This window comes from Macaca mulatta, chromosome 1 (assembly GCF_049350105.2).
Source record: "Macaca mulatta isolate MMU2019108-1 chromosome 1, T2T-MMU8v2.0, whole genome shotgun sequence".
Lineage (NCBI taxonomy): Eukaryota > Metazoa > Chordata > Mammalia > Primates > Cercopithecidae > Macaca > Macaca mulatta.
Genome location: NC_133406.1, coordinates 70,465,242 through 70,491,777, shown reverse-complemented (window position 1 = coordinate 70,491,777; position 26,536 = coordinate 70,465,242). Strand labels below are relative to the sequence as shown.

Sequence of the window (26,536 nt, the reverse complement as noted above, 5' to 3'; positions counted from 1 at the left end):
AGGAATCTCCATATTGTTTTCAATAGTGGTTGTACTAATTTACATTCCCACCAGCATTGTGAAAGTGTTCTCTTTTCAACACAGCCATGCCAACATCTATTGTTTTTTGACTTTTTAATTATGGCCATTTTTGCAGGAGTAAAGTGGTATCTCATTGTGGTTTTAATTTGCATTTCTCTGATGATCAGTGATGTGTTGAACATTTTTTTCATATGTTTGTTAGCTGTTTGTATATCTTATTTGAGAATTGTCTATCCATGTCCTTTGCCCACTTTTCAATGGGATTATTTTTTTTTTTCTTGCTGATTTGTTTGAGTTTCTTACAGATTCTGGATATTAGTCCTTTGTCAGATACATAATTTGTGAATATTTTCTCCCACTCTGTGGGTTTTCTATTTACTCTGCTGATGATTTCTTTTGCTCTACAGAAGCTTTTTAGTTTAATTAGGTTCCATTTATTTATTTTTGTCTTTGTTGCATTTGCTTGTCATGAATTCTTTGCCTAACCCAATGTTTAGAAGAGTTTTTCTAATGTTATCTTGTAGAATTTTTATGGTTTCAGTTCTTAGATTTAAGTCTTTGATCAATCTTGAGTCGATTTTTGTATAAGGTGAGAGATGAGGATCCAGGTTCATTCTTCTACATGTGGCTTGCCAGTTATCCCAGCACCATTTGTTGAATAGGGTGTCCTTTCCCCACTTTATGTTTTTGTTTGCTTTGTCAAAGATCAGTCGACTGTAAGTATTTGGCTTTATTTCTGAGTTCCCTATTCTGTTCCATTGGTCTGTGTGCCTATTTTTATACGAGTACCATGTTGTTTTGGTGACTATGGCCTAATAGTACAGTTTGAAGTCAGGTAATGCCGCCAGATTTGTTCTTTTTCCTTAGTCTTGCTTTGGCTATGTGGGCTCTTTTTTGGTTTCATATGAATTTTAAGATTGTTTTTTCCAGTTCTGTGAAGAATTATGGTGGTATCTTGATGGGAATTGCATTGAATTTGTAGATTGCTTTTGGCAGTATGGTCATTTTCACAATATTAATTCTACCCATCCATGAACATGGGATATGTTTTCCATTTGTTTGTGTCATCAGTGATTTCTTTCAGCAGTGTTTTGTAGTTTTCCTTGTAGAGGTCCTTCACCTCCTTGGTTAAGTATATTCCTAAGTTTTTGTTTGTTTGTGTATTTGTTTTTGCAGCTGTTGTAAAAAGGGTTTTTTATTTTGATTTCATTCTCAGCTTGGTCATTGTTGGTGTGTAGCAGTGCTACTGATTTGTGTACACTGATTTTGTACTTTGATACTTTACCAAATTTATTTATCAGATCTAGGAGCTTTTTGGATGAGTCTTCAGGGTTTTCTAAGGTATATGATCATATCACCAGCAAACGGTGACAGTTTGGCTTCCGGATTCTCTTCATTTCTTTCTCTTGTCTGATTGCTCTGGCTAAGTACTATGTTGAATAGAAGTGGTGAAAGTTGGCATCTTTGTCTTGTTCTGGTTCTCAACGGGAATGATTTCAACTTTTCCCCATTCAACATGATGTTGGCTGTGGGTTTGTCATATATGGTTTTTATTACTTTGAGGTAAGTCTCTTCTATGCCTATTTTGTTGAGGGTTTTTTTGTGTGTGTGTGAGATGGAGTCTCACTCTGTCACCCAGGCTGGAGTGCAGTGGCGCGATCTCGGCTCACTCAAAGCTCCGCTTCCTGGGTTCACGCCATTCTGCTGCCTCAGCCTCCCTAGTAGTTGGTACTACAGGCACCCGCCACCACTCCCAGCTAAGTTTTTGTATTTTTAGTAGAGACAGGGTTTCACTATGTTGGCCAGGATGGTCTTAATCTCCTTACCTTGTGATCCGCCTGCCTCGGCCTCCCAAAGTGCTGGGATTACAGGCATGAACCACCACGCCGAGGGTTTTTATCATAAAGAGATGCTGGGTTTTTTTGTGTTTTTTTTGTTTGTTTGTTTTTTAAGACAGAATCTCACTCTTTCCCAGACTGAAGTGCAGTGGTGCGATCTTGGCTCACTGCAGCCTCCACTTTCCAGGTTCAAGCGATTCTCCTGCCTCAGCCTCGTGAGTAGCTGGGATTGCAGGTGTGCTAATTTTTGTATTTTTAGTGGAGATGGGATTTTACCATATTGACCAGGCTGGTCTCAAATTCCTGACCTCAGGTGGTCCTCCTGTCTCACCCTCCCGAAGTGCTGGGATTACAGGCATGAGCCACTCTGCCCAGCAGTGACACTGGATTTTATCATATGCTTTTTCCATCTCTGTTGAGATGATCATATGGTTTTTGTTTTTAATTCTGTTTATGTTATGTAGCATATTTATTGACTTGCATATGTTAAACCATCCCTGCATCCCTAGTTTGAAACCACTTGATCATGATGTATTATCTTTTTGACATGCTGTTGGATTTGGTTAGCTAGAACTTTGTTGAGGATTTTTGCATCTATGTTCATTGGGATATTGGTCTGCAGTTTTCTTTTTTTGTTATGTCCTTTTCTGGTTTTGATATTAGGGTAATACTGGCCTCATAGAATGATTTAGGGAGGATTCCCTCTTTCTCTACCTTTTGGAATAATTTTAGTAGAATTGGTGATAATTCTTCTTTGAATTCTCTGATAGAATTCAGCTGGTCCTGGACTTCTTTTGGTTGACAATTTAAAAAATTGCTGATTCAGTGTCACTGCTTGTTATTGGTCTGTTCAGGGTTTCTGTTTCTTCCTGATTTAATCTAGAAGGGTTATATATTTCCAGGAACTTATCTACCTCCTCTAGATTTTGTAGTTTGTGCACACAAAGGTGTTCATAGTAGCCTTGAATGATCTTTTGTATTTCTGTGGCATCAGTTATAATATCTCCAGTTTCTTTTTATTCTTTCTTTCTTTTTTTTTTTTTTTTTTTTTTTTTTTTTGAGACAGAGTCTTCCTGTGTCACCCAGGCTGGAGTGCAGTGGTGTGATCTCGGTTCACTGCAATCTCTGCCTCCCGAGTTCAAGCGATTCTCCTTCCTCAGCCTCCCAAGTAGCTGGGATTACAGGCGCCTGCCACCACGCCTGGCTGATTTTTGTATTTTAGTAGAGACAGGGTTTCACCATGTTGGCCAGGCTAGTCACGAACTCTTGACCTCAAGTGATCCGCCTGCCTTGGCCTCCGAAAGTGCTGGGATTCTGGGCGTGAGCCACCGTAAACTGAGCTTATTTGTATCTTCTCTCTTCTTGGTTAATCTTGCTAATGGTCTATCAATTTTGTTTATCTTTTCAAATAATCAGTTTTTTGTTTCATTTATCTTTTGTATTTTTTTTCTTTTTTTGAGATAGGGTCTCGCTCTGTTGCCCAGGCTGGAGTGCAGTGGCACAGTCTTGGCTCACTGCAAGCTCTGCCTCCTGGGTTCACGCCATTCTCCTGCCTCAGCCTCCCAAGTAGCTGGGACTACAGGCACCCGCCACCACAGCCGGCTAATTTTTTTTGTATTTTTAGTAGAGACAGGGTTTCACCGTGTTAGCCAGGATAGTCTCGATCTCCTGACCTCGTGATCCACCTGCCTCAGCCTCCCAAAGTGCTGGGATTAGAGGCGTGAGCCGCCGCTCCCGGTGCTATCTTTTGTATTTTTTGCTTGTTTATTTGTTTCAGTGTCATTTAGATCTGCTCTGATCTTTGTTACTTCTTCTACTGGGTTTGGGTTTAATTTGTTCTTGTTTCTCTATTTCTTTGAGGTGTGACATTAAATTGTCTGTGCTATTTCAGAGTTTTTGATGTAGACATTTAACACTGTGAACTTTCCTCTTAGCACTGCTTTTACTGTATCTCAGAGGTTTTTATATGTTGTGTCACTATTAATTTCAAAGAATTTTTTAATTTACATATTGATTTCATTGTTAACCCAAAAATTATACAAGAGTAGATTATTTAATTTCCATGTATTTGTATAATTTTGAGAGTTTCTTTTAGAGTTGATTTCCAGCTTTATTCCATTGTGGTCTGAGAAGATAATTGATATGATTTTGATTTTCTTAAATTTATTGAGACTTATTTTGTGGCTCATTATATCACCTATCTTGGAGACTGTTCCATGTGCTGATGAGGAGAATATATATTCGGCAGTTGTTGGGAAGAATGTTGTGTAAACATCTGTTAAGTTGATTTGTTCTAGGATATAGTTTAAGTTTGTTGTTTCTTTGTTGACTTTTTGTCTTGATCTATCTAGTTCTGTCAATGGAGTATTGAAGTCCCACACTGTTATTGTGTTGCTGTCAGTCTCATTTCTTAAATCTAGTAGTAATTGTATAAATCTGGGGGCTCCAGTGTTAGGTGCGTATAAATTTAGGATTATAGTATCTTTATGTTGGACTAATCCTTTTATCATTGTATAACATCCTTCTTTGTCTTTTTTACTGTTGTTGCTTTAAAGTCTGTTTTGTCTGATATAAGAATAACTATTCCTGCTCACTTTTGGTTTCCATTTGTGTGGAATGTCTTTTTCCACCCCTTTACCTTAAATTTTTGTGAGTCCTTTTATGTTAGGTGAGTCTCTTGAAGAGAGCAGATATTTGGTTGGTGGTTTTTTATCCATTCTGTCATTCTGTATCTTTTAAGTGGAACATTTAGGCCATTTACATTCAATGTTAATATTGAAATATTAGGTACTGTTCTATTCATCATGTTAACTGTTACCTAGATACTTTGTTTTTTTCATTCTGTTATTGTTTTTTAGGCCCCGTGAGATGTATGCTTTCAGGAGGTTCTATTTAGGTTCATGTCAGAGCTTTTGTTTCAAGATTCAGAACTTCTCTTAGAACTTCTTTAAGACCTCAGGCTCCTGGGATAATGTTCCAGAGAGTAATTAACTGCATCTGCTGCATAGAAGAGTTCCCAAAGGGAGTGGAGAGTAGTGGGCAACAGTGAGCCTCACCCAGCTCTTTCACAGTTGGTGAGGCTGGTCTCATTCCCGCAGTGCTTCGCTCACTGGATTTAGATCCAGGCAGTCTGCGCACAGAACTCAGACCTGCCCAAGGCCATAACCATGCCCCTCTCCCTCTGCCCATAAGGCCGGATGTCCAGCTCCTCTGCTCATGTCTTTACACTCACCCTGTGGGTTCTGTTCAAGAGAGCTCATCCCTACTCAAGATTATATTACAAAATTCACCTGGGAGCTTCTTTCACCCTATGACCCCTCCCTGAACTCATTGACTGCTTCTCCGAGTGCCCCATGAGATACAGTCAGGAATGGCTTCCCTCGGTTCATGCTAGAGACTGGGAATGCCTACAAGGCACTTCATGCTGCTGCATCTACTTTTATGTTTCACATAGACTAAATCCATTCCAGCTCTAGGTAGGGTTAAGGCTTTCTCCCATGGTCTGGGTTTTCAGAGTTTCAGGTGGGGATGTGTGCTCCGAGACATGCTCATTCTCCTGCTTACACTCTGGGAACTTAGTTTTTCACCTGTCTTCGTGCAGTAGGCTCCAGCCTGCTGCTTCTTTCAACGGGTTTGTGGGTTCTTTCCATCTTCCTGTGGTCGTTCTTAGAAAAAAGAAAATTCACAGTGTGACTCTCTAGCCACTATTCTGTCCTTCCAAGTGGGAGAGGCATGCTAACACTGCCTCTTATCTGTCATCTTGGAAAATAAATAAATAAAAGATCTAATTCAAGTTTGTCTAACCTGTGACCCATGGGCCATATGCAGCCTAGGACAGTTTGAATGTGGTCTAACACAAAGTTGTAAACTAATTTTCTTTTTTTTTTTCTTTTAAGACAGAGTGAGACTGTTGCCCAGACTGGAGTGCAGTGCAGCGATCTCGGCTCACTGCAACCTCCACCTCTCAGGTTCAAGCGATTCTTCTGCCTCAGCCTCCCAAGTAGCTGAGATTACAGGCATGTACCATCATGCCTAGTTAATTTTTGTACTTTTAGTAGAGACATGGTTTCACCATGTTGGCCAGGCTAGTCTCAAACTTCTGACCTCAGGTGATCCATCCACCTCAGTCTCCCAAAGTGCTGGGATTATAGGCGTGAGCCACCATGCCCAGCTGTAAACTTTGTTAAAACATGATTTTTTTAATGTGTTTTTTGTTTAGCTCATCAGGTGTCATTAGTGTTAGTGTATTTTATGTGTGGCCCAAAACAATTCTTCCAGTGTGACTTAGGGAAGCCAAAAGATTGGACACCCCGATCTAGTCTCAAACTCCTGACCTTACATGATCCACCCACCTCAATCTCCTTAAGTGCTGGGATTACAGGTGTGACCCACTGCGCCAGGCAGGTTAGTGGCAGTTTTTTTCAGCCTCCTTTTCAGGGTGGTTAAACTCTGTCTTAGCCCTCGTATTCAAACAGTGAAGCTGACTCTTTGTTTCCTGTTCCTCTGGAGCACTTTGAACACCTTTTATCTTGTAGGAGGCAAATTCCTGGCTACTTCTGCCTACCAGTAGGCCTGCAGCTTTAGCCTGACTTGCAGCTTTTTCTCTTTTCCTTTTTTCTGGTTCACTGAAATGTTTATTTTGTGTATGCTTTAGGATATGTCATTTTAATTTTCTATATTCACTGATGCTTTTGGACAAAGGAAGGGAGTTTTATGAACTTCTGAAATCAACTTGACTAAGAAGTTTAAGATACTTTTAAAAATGCAAATCAGTTTTCAGTCCTCTGCTTAAAATCCTAAACTCTGCTTAAAATCCTAAACTGTAGAGTTTTAGCATTCCCTTAGGTGATCTGGCCACTACCTACCTCTCCAGATTTATTTCAGGCACTTTCCTGTTTGCTGCCAGAGTTTCAGTTCTTTGAAAGTGCCTCGCTGTCACACATGCATGCCCCCTCGCCCAAGTTTGACATCTTCCCAGTTTTCTTTTATCATTTAAATGTTAGCTTCTCAGAGAGATCTTACCTAACCACCCTCATTAAAATACTCCCCCCGGGTGACACCTGTTGATTTCCTTAATAGCACTTGTTATAGCTTGTAAGTATTTGTGTTTATTTTCTTGTTTATGCTCTCTCACAAAACTGAAAGCTCCATGAGTTTTTTAATATTATATTTATATTATACATAGCCAGCATATAGCAGCGTGCCCAATAAATACATTGTGAGTGACTGTTACTCATCTGTCCATTCAGTTGTATATATTGAATGTCTGCAGCATGACAGAACTGTTCTCAATGTGCAAGATGTAATATTAGTGAGCAGCACAAAGTTCTTACTCTATAGTTTATGTTTTAGTGGGAGAAGAAAAGCAATAAGTATAAAAATAAATAAGTGACATCAGTGCTTTAGGGTGGTGTGTTTAGGTGATGGGGAAACACTTTTCTGAGGTACTGACAGGAAGGAATTTATCTGGTGATGATCAAGAAAAAGAGCTGTCAAGCAGAGGGAAGAGCTAGAATAAAGTTCTTAAATCAAGAATGAGCTTGATATTCATGAAATAAAAGACCACAGAAGCTGTTTTGGAGTGAGTAATAGAGGGAAGGAGCATTGCAAGACAATGTCAAAAACTTGGCTGAGGCCAGATAATACAAGCAAGGGTCAGGAGTTGGAAAGTGTGCCTTAAGAGAGGTGCAACATGGTACTGAAGGAAGTGGTGAGGTGTAGGTGGGAGGGTGTGCTGCAGATGATTTCATCTACTGAGCAAATGGGTTCAACACATCTCTATAAATTGTAGCAAAGGGTTATATTTCAGAAAATCATAAATCACTGCTGAGTTTTTGGTTTCATTTTCACCAGGGATGCTGCTTTCCAATTCTTGCTTCTAATGGCTTAGTTACCTCTTTAGAAACCAGTAGAAGCCACACATCCGATGCTGTGCGTGTTTGCTTGTTTGTATTCATAAAATACGTTGGAAATAGAAAGGAAGTACTCACTTAGTTGTTTTTTTTTTTTTTTTTTTTTTTTTTTTTTTTTTTGCTGAATTTCTGAATTTGGGCAGGCTTTTGCAAGTTCATGTTTCCAAGTTTAGTCAGTACAGTGACCTGAAAGCAAAACTAGGTTGATTACTCAATCTTTCATTTCCACTTTTTCATTTCCCTATGTTTTAGAAAGCAAGTGACTAGGGAAGGCAGTGTTTTCAAGGGTGCCTAACTTCCACATTTTTAAGAGCGAACTCTTTTTAAAAATGTCCTTATAGCAATCTACTAATGAGCTGTCTACCTATAAGATGTGGTCTGATTTGACAGTTACAACCTTTTATAATTCTATTGTAATGAAAAATTGCTTCCATATTGTCTTTTTTTAAAGTTCTTTGAAATTAACTGAAGAGACTCCCTTTTTTCCCTGTCCTTCACTAAACACGTAGCGATGGCAAGGAGCTATTTTAAGTTTCTGTATGGTAAACTTAATGATACTTCCAGTTCTTTTGCTGACCCTACAAGCAGAGGACTCAGAGGCAGTTCCTCTTCTTTCCTAATAATGCTGTCTTGCTTAAGCCACTGTCACAATATTTACAGGTAGCCACTCACAAATAGTTATGTTTTAAAAATTCATATAAGTCTGAGTTTTGGAATTTGACATACATTTCCTACTGGGAAAAAAATGTACAAATAAATAAATAAATATGTTTCTAAGCAACCCTTTACAGGCTTACTAAACCTTAATCTATAGTGTAGCTAAAATACTATACATTTATGATGAAAAATTAGGAAAATCATATTTCAGATGCATATTAGTTCCACTATACAGCATTTAAGTAGGATTTTATATGGAATAGTTTGGCTCCTTTAACACCATTGTTGGTGGTGAGAAGGGTAAGTAGTGGTGTCATGAGGTGCTAGAGAGAAGGCATTGAGAATGGTCCTCGAGAAAGCCCATCCCATCTCCTGCATGGCATGGACCAGCCATCTGTATGTGAGACAGTCTTAAGTCACGTACTTGTATATCAGGAGTATTGTATGCTCTTACTAGTTGCAAAATGTGAAAAAAATCATTTAGAATAATCTTGAGTGAAGGAGTGAAAAGTATATGTATTTTGAAATTTCCTAAGCAGATATTGTTGGAAAATGGCTTTTTCATGCATTTACAGACAATATATTAATATATTTAGTGACCATTTTTAGTTGTGTGTGTTTTCTTTCTTTTGTCTTAAAAAAATGGTTTTATTAATAAAATTATTGGTGCTACTTAGTTTTAAATGCAAAGGACTTAATTCATTTAACTAAAAAGAAAAAAAGGTACCATAAAGTTAATAGTTAAAACATTTAACTCTATAATTGTTCTAGAGTTTTAATGTTTTAATTCTTTACCAGGCACAACTATTTTTATTTCAAGAGATTTTCATTATGTTGAAGCTAACTTTACCATTAGTTAACTTACATTCTTATGAGGACAGTATAATTCCTGACAAAGCAATATTTTAGAAAGTTATAGAATGTAGAAGAGCGTGTGCTTTGGATTCTAGGAGGGAGATGTGAGTTCTTATTCAAGTCTAGATACATTTCTCAGCTTCTGTTTCTTTATCTACAAAAGGAGGCTGATGAAATCCACTTGCCTCCCAGGGTTGCTAAAATTGGGTAAGATTGATTAAGAACGTATGTCAGCCCATACTACTATAGGAATGGGCTGTCCATGAAACAGGTAGGGAAAGCTTTCATGCCACTGTGTTTTTCTTCCTTGTACCCTTGTTCCTTTTATAACTTAAGTTTCTCAAATGAATAATCTATACTCAGTAGCTTCACTTATAATCTCTCATTCTTGTAAAAAAAATCAGTAGTATTTCATGTTTACATTGTTATGACTGTATAAGTGTTCTTCAATCTGAGCCAGGTAATTATTATTATTTTGTTCCTGAGTCAGATAATTATTACTATGAGTGTATTCTTTCTTGAATAGCTTTCTACCCCTTTTGGAACAATAATTGCTTTATTATTTTTTTTTTTCCTTTGAGACAGAGTCTTGCTCTGTGACTCCAGCTGGAGTGCAGTGGTGTAATCTCAGCTCACTGCAACCTCCTCCTCTCAGGTTCAAGCCATCCTCCCGCCTCAGCCTCCCTAGTAGCTGGGATTACAGGCGCCTGCTACCATGCCCGGCTAATTTTTTGTATTTTTAGTAGAGACGGGGTTTAGCCAGACTGGTCTCAAACTCCTGACCTCAGGTGATTTACCTGTCTCTGCCTCCCAAAGTGCTGGGATTACAGGTATTTTTCTATTTGCTTTGTTTTCTGTTGTGTCTGACAGAACTGTAAAATTCATCTCATTATGGCAAACACTTAAGGTTTTCTCTCAAATCCATTTTTAAACTTTTTCTTTTCCTTGGAGATACTTCTCTGGGAGCCCTCCATCTTCCTATTGCAGTCTGGACTGGCTGCTGTCTAGGCCTGGTGCAAAACTTTTATCCTGCCTGTTCCTTTCATCATCATCCTGGGAATTTCCCTTCCTTCTCTCATGTTTTGAATCGTGTTTCCTGGTTTCCTGTTTTCTCCTCTTTCTTGATTTATTCTCTTGTCTTTGATGTAGCACTTCCTCTACCACCCACCTCCTACTCCAACAGACCCCCAGCTCACCTAGCACCAAATCCTCTATTAAGGCAATTTTCTTACATCACCTATGAAGATTTCCCTTTCCCTTCAGTTCCCTTGTTAGATTGATCTTCCCCTCCTTTGTGCCTCCATGGCACCCTCTCTCATAGCCTTGGTCCGTCACGACTATTGAACACCTACTGTACACGTCAGGCACTCTGTAAACACCTACTGTACACGTCAGGCACTCTGTTCAACATTAGGGATTCTAAACTTAAAAGAATGCGGTTCCCGTTCCCAAGGGAGTTCTGGAAGGTAAGTAAGAATGCCAGGGTTCTCACTGGAGTTAGTACTGCCCTCTAGTGGACCCTTTGAAAAAGTGAAAGTTTTTGGTTGCCGTATTAATGAGAAAGTATAGCTGGCACTTTGTAGTCAGGGGCCAGGCGTACTAGATGTCTCATATGTCCAGCACAACTTTAGAATATCTCACTAGACATTCATGTGTTAAAATATGTTTATAATTATTCAGCCTAGGACCTAATTTCATTTTAAACACAAACCCAAACTACTCAGCACTTTTTACATTGTCATTGCTTGTACAACCGATAGAAAATAGCTATTGTTCAGCAATGTGAGTTTATAGACAACTTTCTTTTTAAGGTAGCATGAGATATTTTAGGAATTCTTTGTATTGGTCATTGATAGCGCTTAGTCTCTAAGAATCCTAATGAGAGGCTTCACAAATCAGTGAATATAGTTATCAGTGCTGTTAATTAAAAAATAAAGTGTAGGCTGGGTATAGTGGCTCACGCCTGTAATCCCATCACTTCGGGAGGCTAAGCCAGGAGTTTGAGACTGCAGTGAGCTATGATTGTGCCACTGCACTCTGGCCTGGGTGACAGAGTGAGACGCTTGAGCCCAGGAGCTTGAGGCTGCAGTGAGCAGTGATCACATCACTGCACTCCAGCCTGGGTGACAGATCGAGACCCTGTCTCAAAAAAAAAAAAAAAAAAAACAACCCAGAATCCCTTAAGTGATGGATTATTTTGTAAAGTTTGTAATGTAAACAATGTAATAACAATGAAGAATAATATTTTACCTTACCCTATTCATAAAAGATAACTTTTCATATTAAATGTTAAGAAATATTTTGTTCATTTTTGTGTGTGTGTGCACATATATTACAGTATAACATATAATGTACAGTTTATGATGGAAATGTAACAATATGAATTTATATACATGCATATACCTACACACATGTAACTGCCACCATGATCTAGAAATAGAGTATCTGTGTAGTTGGAAAATATAGGATAAACTTATTTTTAAACAGTGTATTGGTTATATTTTTTAAATACTGTGCCTATTATGTTTTCACGTATACAATAAATACAATTCAGAGTGTCCAAAAAACCTGGAAGCATAAAGAAAACAGTGTGTTTATTGTATTTTAAAAAATATTCACAGTTGGGGCCATTGCTTTAAATTTAGAAGTGTTTTACTTGCAAAATATATTGAGGTTGAAGAAAAAGATATTGAGCATATTATTTGAAAATGTAACTAACACATATTTATCCTGTTCCCCAGCCTTATGGATACCCTGTATAACATTTCCAGTACCCCAAAATGTTTCCCATGCCCCTTTTTAGTCATTATACCATTTCTACCAGGTATAACCACTATTCTGACTTACATCATCATAGATTTTTGTCTTTTCTTGAACGTCATGTAAATGGAATCATACAGTATGCATTCTTGTGTTACCTTCTTTAAATCGGTGTTATTTCTATGAGAGTCATCCACATTTTGAGTGTAGCAGAAGTTCTTTTTTATTGTTTTGTAGTATTCCATTGTGTGTCTATAGACAATTTATCTCTTCTCTTCTGTTGTCACTTGGTTTGTTTCCAGTTTTTGGCTATATGAATAAAGCTACTATAAACATCCTTATACCATATTTATACTCATCTCTCATAGATATATATCTAGAAATAGAATTTTTGGGTCACATGTAGGCATATGTTTGGCTTTTCTGGCTACTACTAAAAAGTTTTCTGAAGTGGCTATTTCAATTTATACTTCTAACAGCAGGTATGATAGTTACAGTTGTTCCATATCCCTAACAACACTTTATAGTGTTATTATATTACATAATATTCAATGAGTGATAAGTAAAAGTTTAACAGATGTTATCATATCATTAGATATATTTGAAACTGCAAGAAGATGGTATAAATCACATTGAAGTGAAGAAATTATAGTAGTTATCTACAATCATATATTATTTGAAAGTAAGGCTGGTCACAGTGGCTCATACCTGTAATCCCAGCACTTTGGGAGACCAAGGTGGGAGGATCACTTGGGGTTGGGAGTTCGAGACCAGCCTGACCAACATGGTGAAACTCCATGTCTACCAAAAAATACAAAAATTAGCCAGGCATGGTGGCATGCGCCTGTAGTCCCAGGTACTCTGGAAGCTGAGACATGACAATTATTTGAACCAGGAGGCGGAGGTTGCAGTGAGCCGAGATCGCGCCACTGCACTCCAACCTGGGTGACAGAGTGAGACCCTGTCTCAAAAAAAGAAAAAAGAAAATAAATCTCACTAGGAATTTTATTTCTACCTCAGATAGGCCTAAATTTATTCCTTTGAAAATATATTGCTCTCATGTTGTATTAGTTATCTATTGCTGCCTAACAAATTATCCCAAGTTTGAGCTGCTTAAAACAATAAATGTGTTATCTTGTACTGTTTCTGAGGGTCATTAATCTGATAGCAGCTTAGCTGGATAGTGCTAGCATAGGGCTCTCACAGGGTTGTAGTCAAGATGTCATCTGGAGCTGCAGTTAATCTCTCAAGGCTCACCTGGGACTGTAGGAAATCCACTTTCCTACAGTGGATGGTTCCTACAGCCCTGGCTGGTTGTTAGAGACTTTAGTTCTTACAACGTGGGCCTTTCCATAAACTTCTTGTAACGTGTCAGCCTACTTCTCGCAGGATGAATGATCTGAAAGGCATAGAGAATGAATGAATGAATGAATGAATGAATACCCAAGACAGAAGTTGTAGTCTTTTTTATAACCTAATCTTGGAAGTGATTTACTATTACTTGAGCTGTTAGTTACTGGTCATGCAGGTCGACCTAGTACACTGTGGGAGAGGACTGCACAAGGAAGCATGAATACCCTGCACAAGGCCGGATCACTGGGGGCCATCTTTTTTTTTGCTCTGTCACCCAGGCTGGAGTGCAGTGTGATCTCAGCTCACTGAAACCTCCACCTCCTGGGTTCCAGCGATTCTTGTGCTTCAGACTCCCTCATAGCTGGGACTACAGGCACGCACCACCATGCCTGGCTAACTTTTGTGTTTTTAGTAGAGATGGAGTTTTGCCATGTTGGCCAGGCTGGTCTCGAACTACTGGCTCAAGTGATCCACCCACCTCAGCCTCCCAAGGTATTGGGATTACAGGCCTAAGCCACCGCACCTGGCCACAGGGGCCCTCTTGAAGGCTAACTACCACACATATGGATGCTTATTTTTTGTTGTGGCAGTGGCAAAGTACACATAAGATTTACCATTTTAATCATTTTGAACTGTATGATTCACTGGCAGCACATTCATAAAGTTGTGCAACTCATCTAAGCAGTTTCTTATAAGACAGCAATGAATTTGCCACATCAATTGACTCTTCCCTTCATGAAAGATTTCTCTGTGGGATGTGATACCATTTGATAGCATTTGTACCCACAGTAGAACTTCTTTCAAATCTGGAGTCAGTCCTCTCAGACCCTGCCACTACTTTATCAACTAAATTTATATAATGTTTTAAATCCTTTGTTGTCATTTCAGCAATGTTCATGGCATCTTCAGATGGAGTAGATTCCATCTTAAGAAACTACTTTCTTTGCTCATCCATAAGAATTAACTCCTTATTTGTTCAGATTTTATCATGAGCTTGCAACAGTCATCCCTTCAGGCTCCACTTTGTAATTCTAGTTCTCTTGCTGTTTTCACAGCAACTGCAGTTATTTCCACCACTGAAGTCTTGAACTCGAAGTCATCCATAGAATCAACTTCTTTCAAACTCCTCTTAATGTCAGTAGTTTGACCTCCTTTCATGAATCATGAATATTCTTAATGGCATCTAAGATGGTGAATTTTTTCCAGGTTTTTAATTTGCTTTGCCCAGATCCATCAGAAGAATCGTGATCTATGGCAGCTATAGCCTTATGAAGGGTATTTCTTAAATAAGAAGGCTTGTAAGTCTAAATTACTCCTTGATCCGTGGGCTACAGAATGGATGTTTTGTTAACAAGCATGAAAACATTCACCTCCTTGTCCATCTTCATCAGAGCTGTTGAGTGACCAGGTACATTGTCAATGAGCAGTAATATTTTGAAAGGAATCTGTTTTTCTGAGCAGTAGGTTTCAACAATGGGCTTAAAATATTCAGTAAACCATGCTGTAAACAAGTGTGCCGTCATCTAGGCTTTTTTTTTGTTCAATTTATAGCACACAAGCAGAGTCAATTTAGCCTAATTCACAAGGGCCCTAGGATTTTTGAATTTCTTTCAAGAACTTTTACTTTGCATTTACCACTTGGCTAATTGGCACAAGAGGGCTAGCTTTCAGCCTGTCTTGGCTTCCAACATGTCCTCCTAACTAAACTTAATCATTCTAGCTTTTAAGTTGAGAAACCTGTACTCTTCATTTCACTCAAACACTTAGAGGCCATTGTAGGGTTAATTATTCTAACTTTGATACTGTTATGTCCCAAGACATAGGGAGGCCCAAGGGTTGAGAGAGAGAGAGAGAGGTCGAAGAACAACTGGTAAGTGGAACAGTCAGAACACACATATTTGTTGATGAAGTTTGCTGTCATACAGGTGCCATTCTGCTATAAAGCTGACACCCCAAAACAATTATTGTAGTAACATCGAAGATCACATATAGCCATAACAGATATTATAATGAAAAAGTTTGCAATATTGTGAGAATTATCAAAATGTGACACAGAGACATGAAATGAGCACATGCTATTGGAAAAATGGTGCTGATAAGACTTGCATGACACAGGGTTGCAGAAACCTTTAATTTGTAAAAAATGCAGTATCTGTGAAGTGCAATAAAATGAGGTATGCTTGTATATTTAGGGGCTCTGTTGTCAGGTAGACGTTTATAATTGTTAGATCTTCTAGATGGATTGGCCCTTTCATCAGTATATTGTCTCTTGTAACAGTTTTTTACTTACAGCCTGTTTTGTGTGATGTTGGTTACCTTTGGCATGGAACATCTTAGTTTATTTTTTCATTTTCACCCTGTGTTTGTCTTTGGATCTAAAGTGAGTTATAGACAGAATATAGTTGGAATCATGTCTTTCGTATCCATTTGCCAACTTTGGTCTTTAATTGGAAAGTTTAATCCATTTACACTTACTGATAAGGAAGGACTTTTGCCATTTTGGTATTTGTTTTCTGTACTTTTTTTACTTCCATAATTCCTCCATTACTGTCTTCTATTTTGTTTAATCGAGCTTTTTGAAGTGTGCCACTTTTATTATTTTCTGTATATTCTTAGGGTTTTTTTAGTGGTTTCCTTGGGGATTACAATTTGCATCTGAAATTTATAACAATGTAGTTTGAATTAGTACCACTTTAGTTTTAATACTGTATAGAGAACTGCTTCTATACAGCTCTGTTTCTCCCACTTTATGTTGTCATTGTCACAAATTTCATCTTTATACATTGTATATCCATGAATGTAGATTTATAATTGTTGTTTTATGCATTCGTCTTTTAAATTATGTAGAAAAAAAGGAGAAGTCACAAGCCAAAAATACAGTAATGCTAACTTTTATATTTACCTATGTAGTTACCTTTATTGGTATTCTTTATTTCTTTGTGTGGCTTCAAGGCGCTGTCTAGCATCCTTTGATTTCAGCCTGACACACTGTTAGCACTTTTGTAGTCCAGGTGTACTAATTATGAACTCCCTTAAGTTTTTTGTTTTGTTTTGTTTGTTTGTTTGTTTGTTTGAGACGGGGTCTTTCTCTGTCACCCAGGCTAGAGCTCAATGGCGCCATCATAGCTCACTGCAGCCTCAACCTCCCTGGGCTCAGGTGATCCACCCACCTCAGTTTCCTGAGTAGCTGGGACTACAGGCATGCGCCACCATGCCCAGCTGATTTTTTTGTATTTTTGGTAGACATGGGGTTTCGCCATGTTGCCCAGGTTGATCTGGAACTCCTGGGCTCAAGTGATCTGCCCACCTCAGCCTCTCAAAATGCTGGGATTACAGGCATGAGCCATCATGCCCAGACAATTCCTTCAATTTTTATCTGGAAATGTCTTAATTTCACCTTCATTTTTGAAGGATATTTTTGGCAGATAGTGAATTCTTCATGGACAGATTTAGGACTTTAACCATATCCTCCTGCTGCTCTGTTCTTCATAGTTTCTGATGAGACATTGACTGTTAACCTAATTGAGGATGTCTTATATGTAATGAATCACTTCTCTGTTGTTGCTTTCAGGATTCTGTCTTTGGCTTTCAGCAGTTTGATTATTATGTGTCTTGATGTGGCACTCCTTGAGTTTTTCTGCTTGAAGTTTGTTGAGCTTCTTGGGTGTGTAAATGCATATATTATCAAATTTGGGAAGTTACTGGCCATTATATCTTCAAATATTTTTTCTGCCCCGTCTCTTCTTTTCCCCTTCTGAAACTCTTGTTATGCATATGCATATATGTATATATTGTTTGTTTGTTTGTTTGTTTGTTTTGAGATGAAGTCTCACTCTGTTGTCCAGGCTGGAGTGCAGTGGCGTAATCTTGGCTCACTGCAACCTTGGCCTCCCGGGCTCAAGCAGTTCTCCTGCCTCAGCTTCCAGAGTAGCTGGGACTACAGGCATGCACCACCACGCCCAGCAATTTTTTGTATTTTTAGTAGAGACAGGGTTTCACGATGGCCAGGCTGGTCTCGAACTCCTGACCTCACGTGATCCGGCCGCCTTGACCTTCCAAAGTGCTGGGATTACAGGCATGAGCTATGGTACCCGGCCTTATTATGCATGTGTTGATGGGCTTGATGGTGTCCACAGATCTCTTAGACTTCATTTGGCCTACCTTCAAGTTCCATGATTCTTCTGCCTGCCCAGATCTGTTGTTGAACATTCCCCATCTCCCCTCTGAGTTTCTCATTTCAGTTATTATTCTTTTTAGCTCCAGAATTTTTTGGTTCCTTTTTATAATTTCTGTCTGCCATTGGTATTCTCTGTTTGGTGAGACACATCATTATTTAGGATTTCTTAGTTCTTTGAGCATATTTAAGATAGTTAATGGAAAGTCTTTGTCTATCTAGTCAGTCCAGTGTCTGAACCTCCTCAGTGACAGTTTGTTCATTTCCTTTTTTTCCTGTGAATGGACCATACTTTCTTGTATTTTTGCATGCCTCATAATTTTTTGTTGAAAACTAGACATTTTAAATATTTGAATATGGTAACTCTAGAAATGAGATTATTCCATCTTCCCAGGATTTGTCGTTGCTGCTTGTTGTGAGTTGTTGTTTAGTGACTTTTCTAAACCTTTTTTGGAAATACTATGTTTTTTGTTGTTTGTAGTCACTGAAGTCTCCATTCCCTTAGCTTAGTGGTCAGCTAGTGATTTGTCAGAGATTTCCTTAAATGCCTGGAGCAAAACAAAACATTAAACTCTGTAGGTGTATGTTGGGATATGCCTTCAGCTCTCAGCCAGGCAGTTCATAACTGCCTTTGCCTTCCCATCCTGCTTGTTTGGAGCTTTTCAGCAAGCAGTTTGTTTGCCCCAACTGATTTCCTGTGCTCCATGCTGCATCTGCTGGTTCATTACCTTTCAATGTTTTTAACAGATAACCTCCAAGTAGCTACTTTTCCACCCTGAGAGAGTTCCGAATCAGGTGAAATAAAGGCAAGCCTTTTACATTAGTCCTTCAGAGAGCCACTCACCAGGTCAAAACAAAACAATTCTTTGAGAGCAGAGTCTACTCTGTTATCTCTAGCACCAGTAACCCACTCTGGGAATTACTGCCACCGAGCCAGGGAGAAGGGAATGGGGCAAGGGTAAATTAAAATACACCAACTTCTCCTATCACATTTCACTTGCTCTTGCCTTGATTAAACATTCTCTTGATTGGTGAAAACCCTCGACTGTTTTCCAGATTTTTGATAAAGTTGATTGTGACACATTTTGCCAGCTTTTTTCTGTGGAGGGATGGGCCTTTGGAATCTCCTATGCCACCATTTTTGATGCTGTCACTCCTATGCATGCTATTTTTAAGATAGGGTGATTATATTTAAAGATTGTATGTACAAGGTATTTAAGAGTAAGAGACACATGAATTTGAAGTAGACATGGAACCTGTTAATGAACATGTGGAGGAAGGGAAAATTGAGCTTAAAAAAAAAAAAAACAAATAGGCCAGATGCTGTGGTTCACGCCTGTAATCCCAGCACTTTGGTAGTCCGAGGTGGGCGGATCACGAGGTCAAGAGATCGAGATCATTCTGGCTAACGTGGTGAAACCCTGTCTCTTCTAAAAATACAAAAATTAGCCAGGCGTGGTGGTGCGTGCCTGTAGTCCCAGCAACTCGGGAGGCTGAGGCAGGAGAATCGCTTGAACCCGGGAGGCGGAGGTTGCAATGAGCTGAGATCGCACCACTACACGCCCTGCTGGCGACAGAGGGAGACTCTGTCTCAAAAAAAAGAAGAAAAAAAAAAACCCACAAAGTTAAACAAAAATCTTTGCAGCTAGAGTTGCATTTAATTAGTAAATGTTTTAGATTCAATTGAGACTTTCATACCTCTTTTTTCCTAATGACATTGAATTACTTAGAGCATTTCTGACAATTTTAATTAAAAGGGATTTTAATTAAATGCAGTATTTAGTTATTGCAAAAGCAGCAAAGCTGATGGAAAATATGTAACAAAGTTTGAGATTCCTTTTCTTAGGACTAGAACCAGATGTTACTGAATTAACAGAAGCACACAAAATACAGGGATCTCATTTTTTTTAAAGCAAAAGTGGTTTAGGTATATTTGCTATTGTCAAACTAAATATTAAAAATTATATTTTTGTACCACAATGATAAGAAATTATGTGAAGATTTAAAATGTTTAAAGTATTCTAATTATAGTTTTGAATTGCCTGTCTTGAGTCTTACTCAGATTATCTAACTACAGAAGTCAGCCACGTATCATCTCTATAGTTTCTTATATTAATATTTTTGCCTAATCCATCCTCTATTTCTCGTTGCCTTTTGACAGTATGATCTCTGAAGTCTTTTTAAGTTAACGTGTATGTTGGCTGTAGTCTAAATTATGGGAATTTTGAAGCAGGAGATATGTTTTCTGTTAGACTTTAATCTTGCACTTTTTCATGTTACAGAGAATAATTTTGACACTGCACTTTTAATAAGGCCATCTCATTTGTAGAAATAATGTACATCCTAATTTTCACCATTTCAACAGTCAGTACTTTGTCTTTATGTTATCTTTGTTTCAGTTTTTCTTTGTCTTATATTCAAATAAATCTAATCTGTTATTTCTTATGTAACATTAAGTTTTATTCAAGTTCCATCCATACTTCTGATCTTCTGTTTTCTGTATAGAATGACTTCAAATGTAAATTTTCTTAAGTCCAAGCTTACTCACTATAAGTAGGCCCAAGTCTGAGAGTACTTAATTATGTTTTCTGGTATAATTGGGTCTGAGCAGATTTAAACATATTAAGTACATATTTTGATGAATATTATTTCTTCCTTTATTTCTATTTATATGTGTAGAAATATTACCTATGAATTTTGCTTTAGAATAGTAACGGGATCTTTACAAAATATGTTCTGAAGTGGGGGGTGGTGTTGGGTTGGGTCTGATAGTGTTGAGAAATTTATTCTAAACAAATTAGTGCAATGATGTCTTCCAGGCATTGTACTAGAACTGTGCAGGACCCAGTGGGAGCCTGTAGCAAGGCAGGGTCCATACAGGCAGGAAGTGAGGTATGTGTTAACTGAGATCATGGAAACATGAGACTACCCAGGAAAAGTTTGAGCTAATTTTGAAGAACTTCCTGTGTGTTTCTCTCTTCTAAACTGAATGTTCCTTGAGGGGCAGGGACCATTTTTACTTATTATAAGTACCTACTGCTCAGCTGTATTAGTCTGTTCTCACACTGCTGTAAAGAAATATCAGAGACTGAGTAATTTATAAAGAAAAGAGGTTTAATTGGGTCACAGTTCTGCAGGCTGTACAGGAAGTGTGATGCTGGCATCTGCTTAGCTTCTTGGGAGGCCTCAGGAAACTTATAGTCATGGCAGAAGGCAAAGGCAGAGCTAGCACCTCACATGGATGGAACAGGAGGAAGCTGCTTTGGGGGTGAGGTGCCACACACTTTTTTTTTTTTTTTTTTTTTTTTTGAGACGGAGTCTCGCTCTGTCACCCAGGCTGGAGTGCAGTGGCCGGATCTCAGCTCACTGCAAGCTCCGCCTCCCGGGTTCACGCCATTCTCCTGTCTCAGCCTCCCGAGTAGCTGGGACTACAGGCGCCCGCCACCTCGCCCGGCTAAGTTTTTGTATTTTTAGTAGAGACGGGGTTTCACTGTGTTACCCAGGATAGTCTCGATCTCCTGACCTCGTGATCCGCCCGTCTCGGCCTCCCAAAGTGCTGGGATTACAGGCTTGAGCCACCGCGCCCGGCCCACACACTTTTAAACAACCAGCTCTCACGAGAACTCACTCACTATCATAACACAGTACCAAGGGGGAGATCTCCCCATGATCCAGTCACCTCCCACCAGGCCCCACCTCTAACATTGGGATTACGATTCGACATGAGATTGGGTGGGGACACAGATCCAAACCATATCATAAGCCTAGCCCATGGAAGATATATCATAAATGTTCGTTGAATGGATAGCTCCTACACAAGTGTGCAAGCTTGAAGAGAGAGTAAGTGTGGGCCTGGCTAGAATCCATATTGCCACAGGAGAACCAAAGGATGAATTATTTATTTGCCATACCACAGAGAAAATTTAACAATTGTTATGCCCCTGCGTACTTTTGGAGAATTTCCTCAAATCGTAAATAATAGAAATTATGATATTCCAAGGCAAGGGTCCTTAGGACCCTCCTGTGAACTTGTATAGGAAAAAAAGTACATTTTTATTTTTACTAGCCTCAAACTGAAATTTAGCATTTCCTTCCATTTTGAATGAAGGTAATAGTGGTGATGTTATCAGTATCACTAACTTTCTTTCTGTTACTTAAAGCCACAGATATTTTCATTTTCTGTTGTTGTAGACACCTCACACTGTTTACACTCATTGTTTTTATATTATGGTAATCATTATGCCATCAATTTTATTTAAATTATCAATAAAGAAGCACATGTATTACCTATCACAATTTTCTACTTACATTTTAAATTTTATTTTAAAACATTCTGAAATTTTAGAATAAGCAAAACTAATATATAGTGATTAAAATCAGATAAATGGTTGCTTCTTATGGAGAAAACTGATGGGGAATGGGGCACAAGAGAACTTTCTGGGGTGATGAAAATGTCCTGTGTCTTGGTATACACTTGTCAATTGAATGCTGAACTTACTGTCTATACATTTCACTGTATATAAATTATACCTCAATTTAAAAAACACATTAAAAAATTTTTCTGAGAAGGTGTTCATAGGTTTCACCAAATGGCCAAGGAAATTTCTGATACCAAAAAAAAAAATCCTTTTCTGAGATTATCCTGTTTCCATTGTCTGTCTCCTTTGAGTGCCCTCTTTCAGTAAGCTGTTTTTGTGGTTCATTTCCATTTCTCTGAATGTGTTCTCACTTTTTAAAGATGAACCTAAGACAAGTCAGAAAAGAAAAAGAGCAGTTATGAAAGAAATATTTTGCCTGGCTTATTGACCATTCTCTTCTAGCCCGTAACTGTGACCCTCCTGACGTAGTTATATACTTACTTTGACTCTAATAAATTTCTAATGAGAACTACTCTTCTAAAAACTAATTCATAGATCATTTCATAATGGAATGATTTTTTCTTATTTTCAGTTTTGTTTGGAGTTTTAGTAACATTTTTATCCTTCTGTATCATTGAATATGCAGTTCTCTTATGGAATAACTATAAACATTTATAACAAAGATTGGAAGAAGAAAATATGTATTAGGAAGTAAGGAAAGAGAAAGTAATATTACTGATAATCTGTTCCAGATTAATCCCATCTAGGCATGATCTCAATGCAGTGTGATTGTATATTCTAAGATCAAATATATGTTACTTTTATAAAATTCAGAGTAATATAAAAAGTATTAGGTTATATTTATTTTAAAATGTGATGATAGTGCTCAAAGATGTTAAACATAGTGGTAGGTAATGTATAGAATGAATATTGAACTCTCTTTTAGGGGCACACAGTGTTATGACTACTTACAATAGAATTTTGTCTACCATCTTATGCTTATAACTTTTAGTTTTACTCTATTATAATGGTCTCACTCTAAGAAAGATTAAGCTGAGGTGAATCATCCTAGCAGATTTTTGTCCAGATAGCATCTATATGCCTTTCATGATTTGCTATTAGATAAAAACCTAAAATACTGTTTGACAATTTTTTGCAGCCCCTCATATGGAAAATTTGAAATGCAGAGGGGAAACAGTAGCAAAGGAGATCAATGAAGCCATGAAGGTAAAAGCTATGTGCTAAAAAATTATAAAATGAACAAAATGTATGGCTAGGTATTTGCATTCAGCATTCATGTTTTTTAATCTGCTGTAACAGGGATTCTCAGCGGTCTTTTAAATCTTTAATGAATGTATTAAGCAACAGTAACACTCCGAATAGCTACCATTTATCAGGTGCCTACTATGTGCCAGGTAATATTCCTGACTTCTTTAAAGGTTGATTATATTTTTGTGTTCTGGGTGTTAGCAATTCACTGAACAGTTTTGGATAATAATACCAGCTAAAATGTATTGAATAATTGGTATGGGCTCCATCCAACTGCTTTACATGTATTGCCTCATGTAATCCTTACATCCTGTGAGACAGATACTGCTATTTCTTCTGTAGATGAGGAAGCTGAGGCACAGAAAGGCTAAGCAGGTTGCCCACATAAGTAACCTACGATCCAGCATTTAAAGCCTAGTTCGGCAAGGGCACAGTGGCTTATGCCTGTAATCCAAGCACTTTGGGAGGCCAAGACAGTCAGAACACCTGAGGTCAGGAGTTCAAGACCAGCCTGGCCAATATGGTGAAAGTCCACATCTACTAAAAATACAAAAATTAGCCAAGTGTGGTGGTGCGCACCTGTAGTCTCAACTACTTGGGAGGCTGAGGCAGGTGAATCGCATGAACCTGGGAGGTGGAGATTGCAGTGAGCTGAGATCACACCACTGCCCTCCAGCCTGGGCAACAAAGCAAGACTTCTCAAAAAAAAAAAAAAAAAATTAGAGTATTGTGTCCATCTTTGTCTGTGTTTCAGCCTGAGATTAATGTTGAATATTACTGTTTGTTTGTTTGTTTGAAGTCCTTGCCTGCATTAATTGAACAAGGAGAGGGATTTTCCCAAGTTCTCAGGATGCAGCCTGTTATCCACCTCCAGAGGATTCACCAAGAAGTCTTTTCCGGTTGTTACAGGAAACCAGATGCTAAACCTGAGAATTTTATAACACAGATAGAAACCACACCAACAGAGACTGCTTCCAGGAAAACCTCTGATGTGGTACTGAAAAGAAAGCAAACTAAAGACTGCCCCCAGAGAAAATGGTATCCATTGCGGCCAAAGAAAATTAATCTTGATACATGAGCTCTTTCTGTTTATTTTGGGAGTTGAAAATAGGCGCCATCAACATTTAGATTACAGCCTAATTAATACCTAGATAAGACTTCATTTGAAACAAGAAATAACTCTTTTACTAGTGATTCATTTATACAAGTACAGTGTCTCTGTGCGGGGATATGATATAATATTGTATTTCCTTGCTGTTTTATCTATTGTAAATAAAAAGCATTTTAAAAAATATTGACACAAAGCCCATCAGTGGGTATTAAAAATATTAAAAGTGCAGCCTTTTACTGTCCTTAAGTGCTATCAACTCTCAGCTCCCTTGTAGCTTTTGTGGGATTTAACAAGTAACAAATTCTGTTGTGTTTCCCTGGTATACATCTTTCCAGGAAAAAAAAAAAAGAGAGAGAGAGCTGTATAATGATTTTTCATTTACATGCTGAAAAGTAGTTATCAGTTCTGCGCAGCAGCAGATGCAGCATTTTTTTTTAAAGATGTAGTGTGATTTGTCAAATTAATGTGCAGATGATAATACTGGCTTTGACTTTGTTACTCCATGTTCAGCTCATTTAGGTTTGTGAGATTAATTTTAGGACTTTTTGTTGTGTAAGACAATGATGACTATTATTTGTGCAACATTACTCTTTGAAATAAAAATTGGCATGTAGCCAATGTTTCCTGCCCACACTTTTTTCTATAGACCATTAACATAATTTGACTTGGAACTAATGATTTCTTTTTAGGGTTTCTTATTTCTTTCTTTATAGATCATTCCAGTTCAAAATATATATCAGATTAATACACTGGCAAAGTATCATTGTGTTATTGAACTATTTTACATTTGAAGATGTTTATATATCAGGTATATAATCACTGGGAGAAGTCTGAGAAAGCGATATTGCCTTTATTTCTAACATTTAACTGTAGTTTCTTATAGCTCTTATTGTGTGTCTTACATTATACAGTGTAGGCAGGGCCATCAAACCTACCAACTGTTTCCCCTTTTGATGACTCTGATACCTTCATTCATTTTTCAAATGAATTTACTGATCATGAGGTTGGAAAATCTGGATTTCTCTTGCTTATTCTATGTTAATAATCATAAATGTCTCGATTCACCAGAAGTCACCAGAAGGTGTGTCTCGGCGAAGAAAACTTACAAAGCCACTTTACTGCATTTTGTGTTTCAGTGTTACCATTTGAGATCTGTATATTTGTACACAGCCACGTGCTTTTCATTAAAATAATGTACAAAGACTGATCTTGATGCTGTGTATTTTTGTGAGTTGTCTTAGGCATTCCTGAGCTCAGCTTCAGTTGGAGGGTGGGTCAGCACCCTGCATTTCTGAACATACTAGACTGCAGTTAAAACTGCATAATATGTTGCTATTCTTACGGTGCTAACGTTTTTATGGTATTAAAATTCTGTATGATTTGTTTCACTTCAGAGGTCCCCAAACAAAAGAATTATTGTTAATTCTATTATATGAGCTAATTGCATTTTGATTATGTAAGAACATGGTCCCTCCTCCCTTTTAAGTGAGGTATATTGTGCTACATAGAGTTTTTAAATGATGTGATAGATTTGCTCTGAAATATTCAGCAGAGAAACAAGAAAAGGAATCAATTAAGGAAATGTGACAAAAATCCTGTATGTTGAATCTGTGTAATGAATATATTCTACTTTGTGTTGGAAATTTTTATAATTTTTTTAAAAATGGTTATATTTTAAAGTCCCCAGGCAGACAGCTGAGATTTGAAATCCTCTTGAGAGCCCAGAGTTTTACTCCACAGTTATAGCAGAGTTTAAAATAGAAATACCACTGGGAAAGACAGTACATATTAGCATTATTGACTAAGAAAAGCATGAACAGTAGCAGTAATAATATTGAATAAGTATACTGTGTAAGAGGAGAAGTTGCATTTCTGCATAGGCCAAGAACTAGTAAGCTAAGAGGATTAAAAGCAAGAAAGTCTGTAGTTTTAGGGAACTGGAAAGGTTGAAGGAGAAAATTGAAAATCAAATCTTGATCTATGATAAAAAGAAGACTGGATTGAATAGGGTCTTAAAATTCTCTTTCAGAAAAGAAATAGCCAGGTGCGGTGGCCTTATTCCTGTAATCCCAGCACTCTCAGAGCCTGAGGTGGGCAGATTACTTGAGCCCAACTGGGCAACATAGTGAAACTCCATTTCTACAAAAAATACAAAAATTAGCAGGGTATGATGGCACACACCTATAGTCCCAGCCGCCCAGGAGGCTGAAATGAGAGGCTCACTTGAG

General features: G+C 38.0%; 1 protein-coding gene across 3 annotated transcripts in view; it reads left to right on the top strand.

The window, feature by feature from the left end:
* Positions 1 to 25,515, top strand: part of NSL1 (NSL1 component of MIS12 kinetochore complex) — a 43,489-nt gene extending 17,974 nt beyond the window's left edge. The window contains exons 5-6 of one of the 3 annotated variants that reach the window (XM_015117156.3): positions 23,088 to 23,155; positions 24,107 to 25,515. In XM_015117156.3, coding sequence (XP_014972642.2) covers positions 23,088 to 23,155; positions 24,107 to 24,121 — 83 coding nt within the window. In that variant the 3' untranslated portion in view covers positions 24,122 to 25,515. Of the gene's footprint in view, positions 1 to 1,476; positions 1,585 to 23,087; positions 23,156 to 23,996 lie in introns of those variants that run through there. The other 2 variants (XM_001107619.5, XM_015117160.3) reach the window with 2 other exon arrangements.
* Positions 25,516 to 26,536: the final 1,021 nt, after the last annotated feature.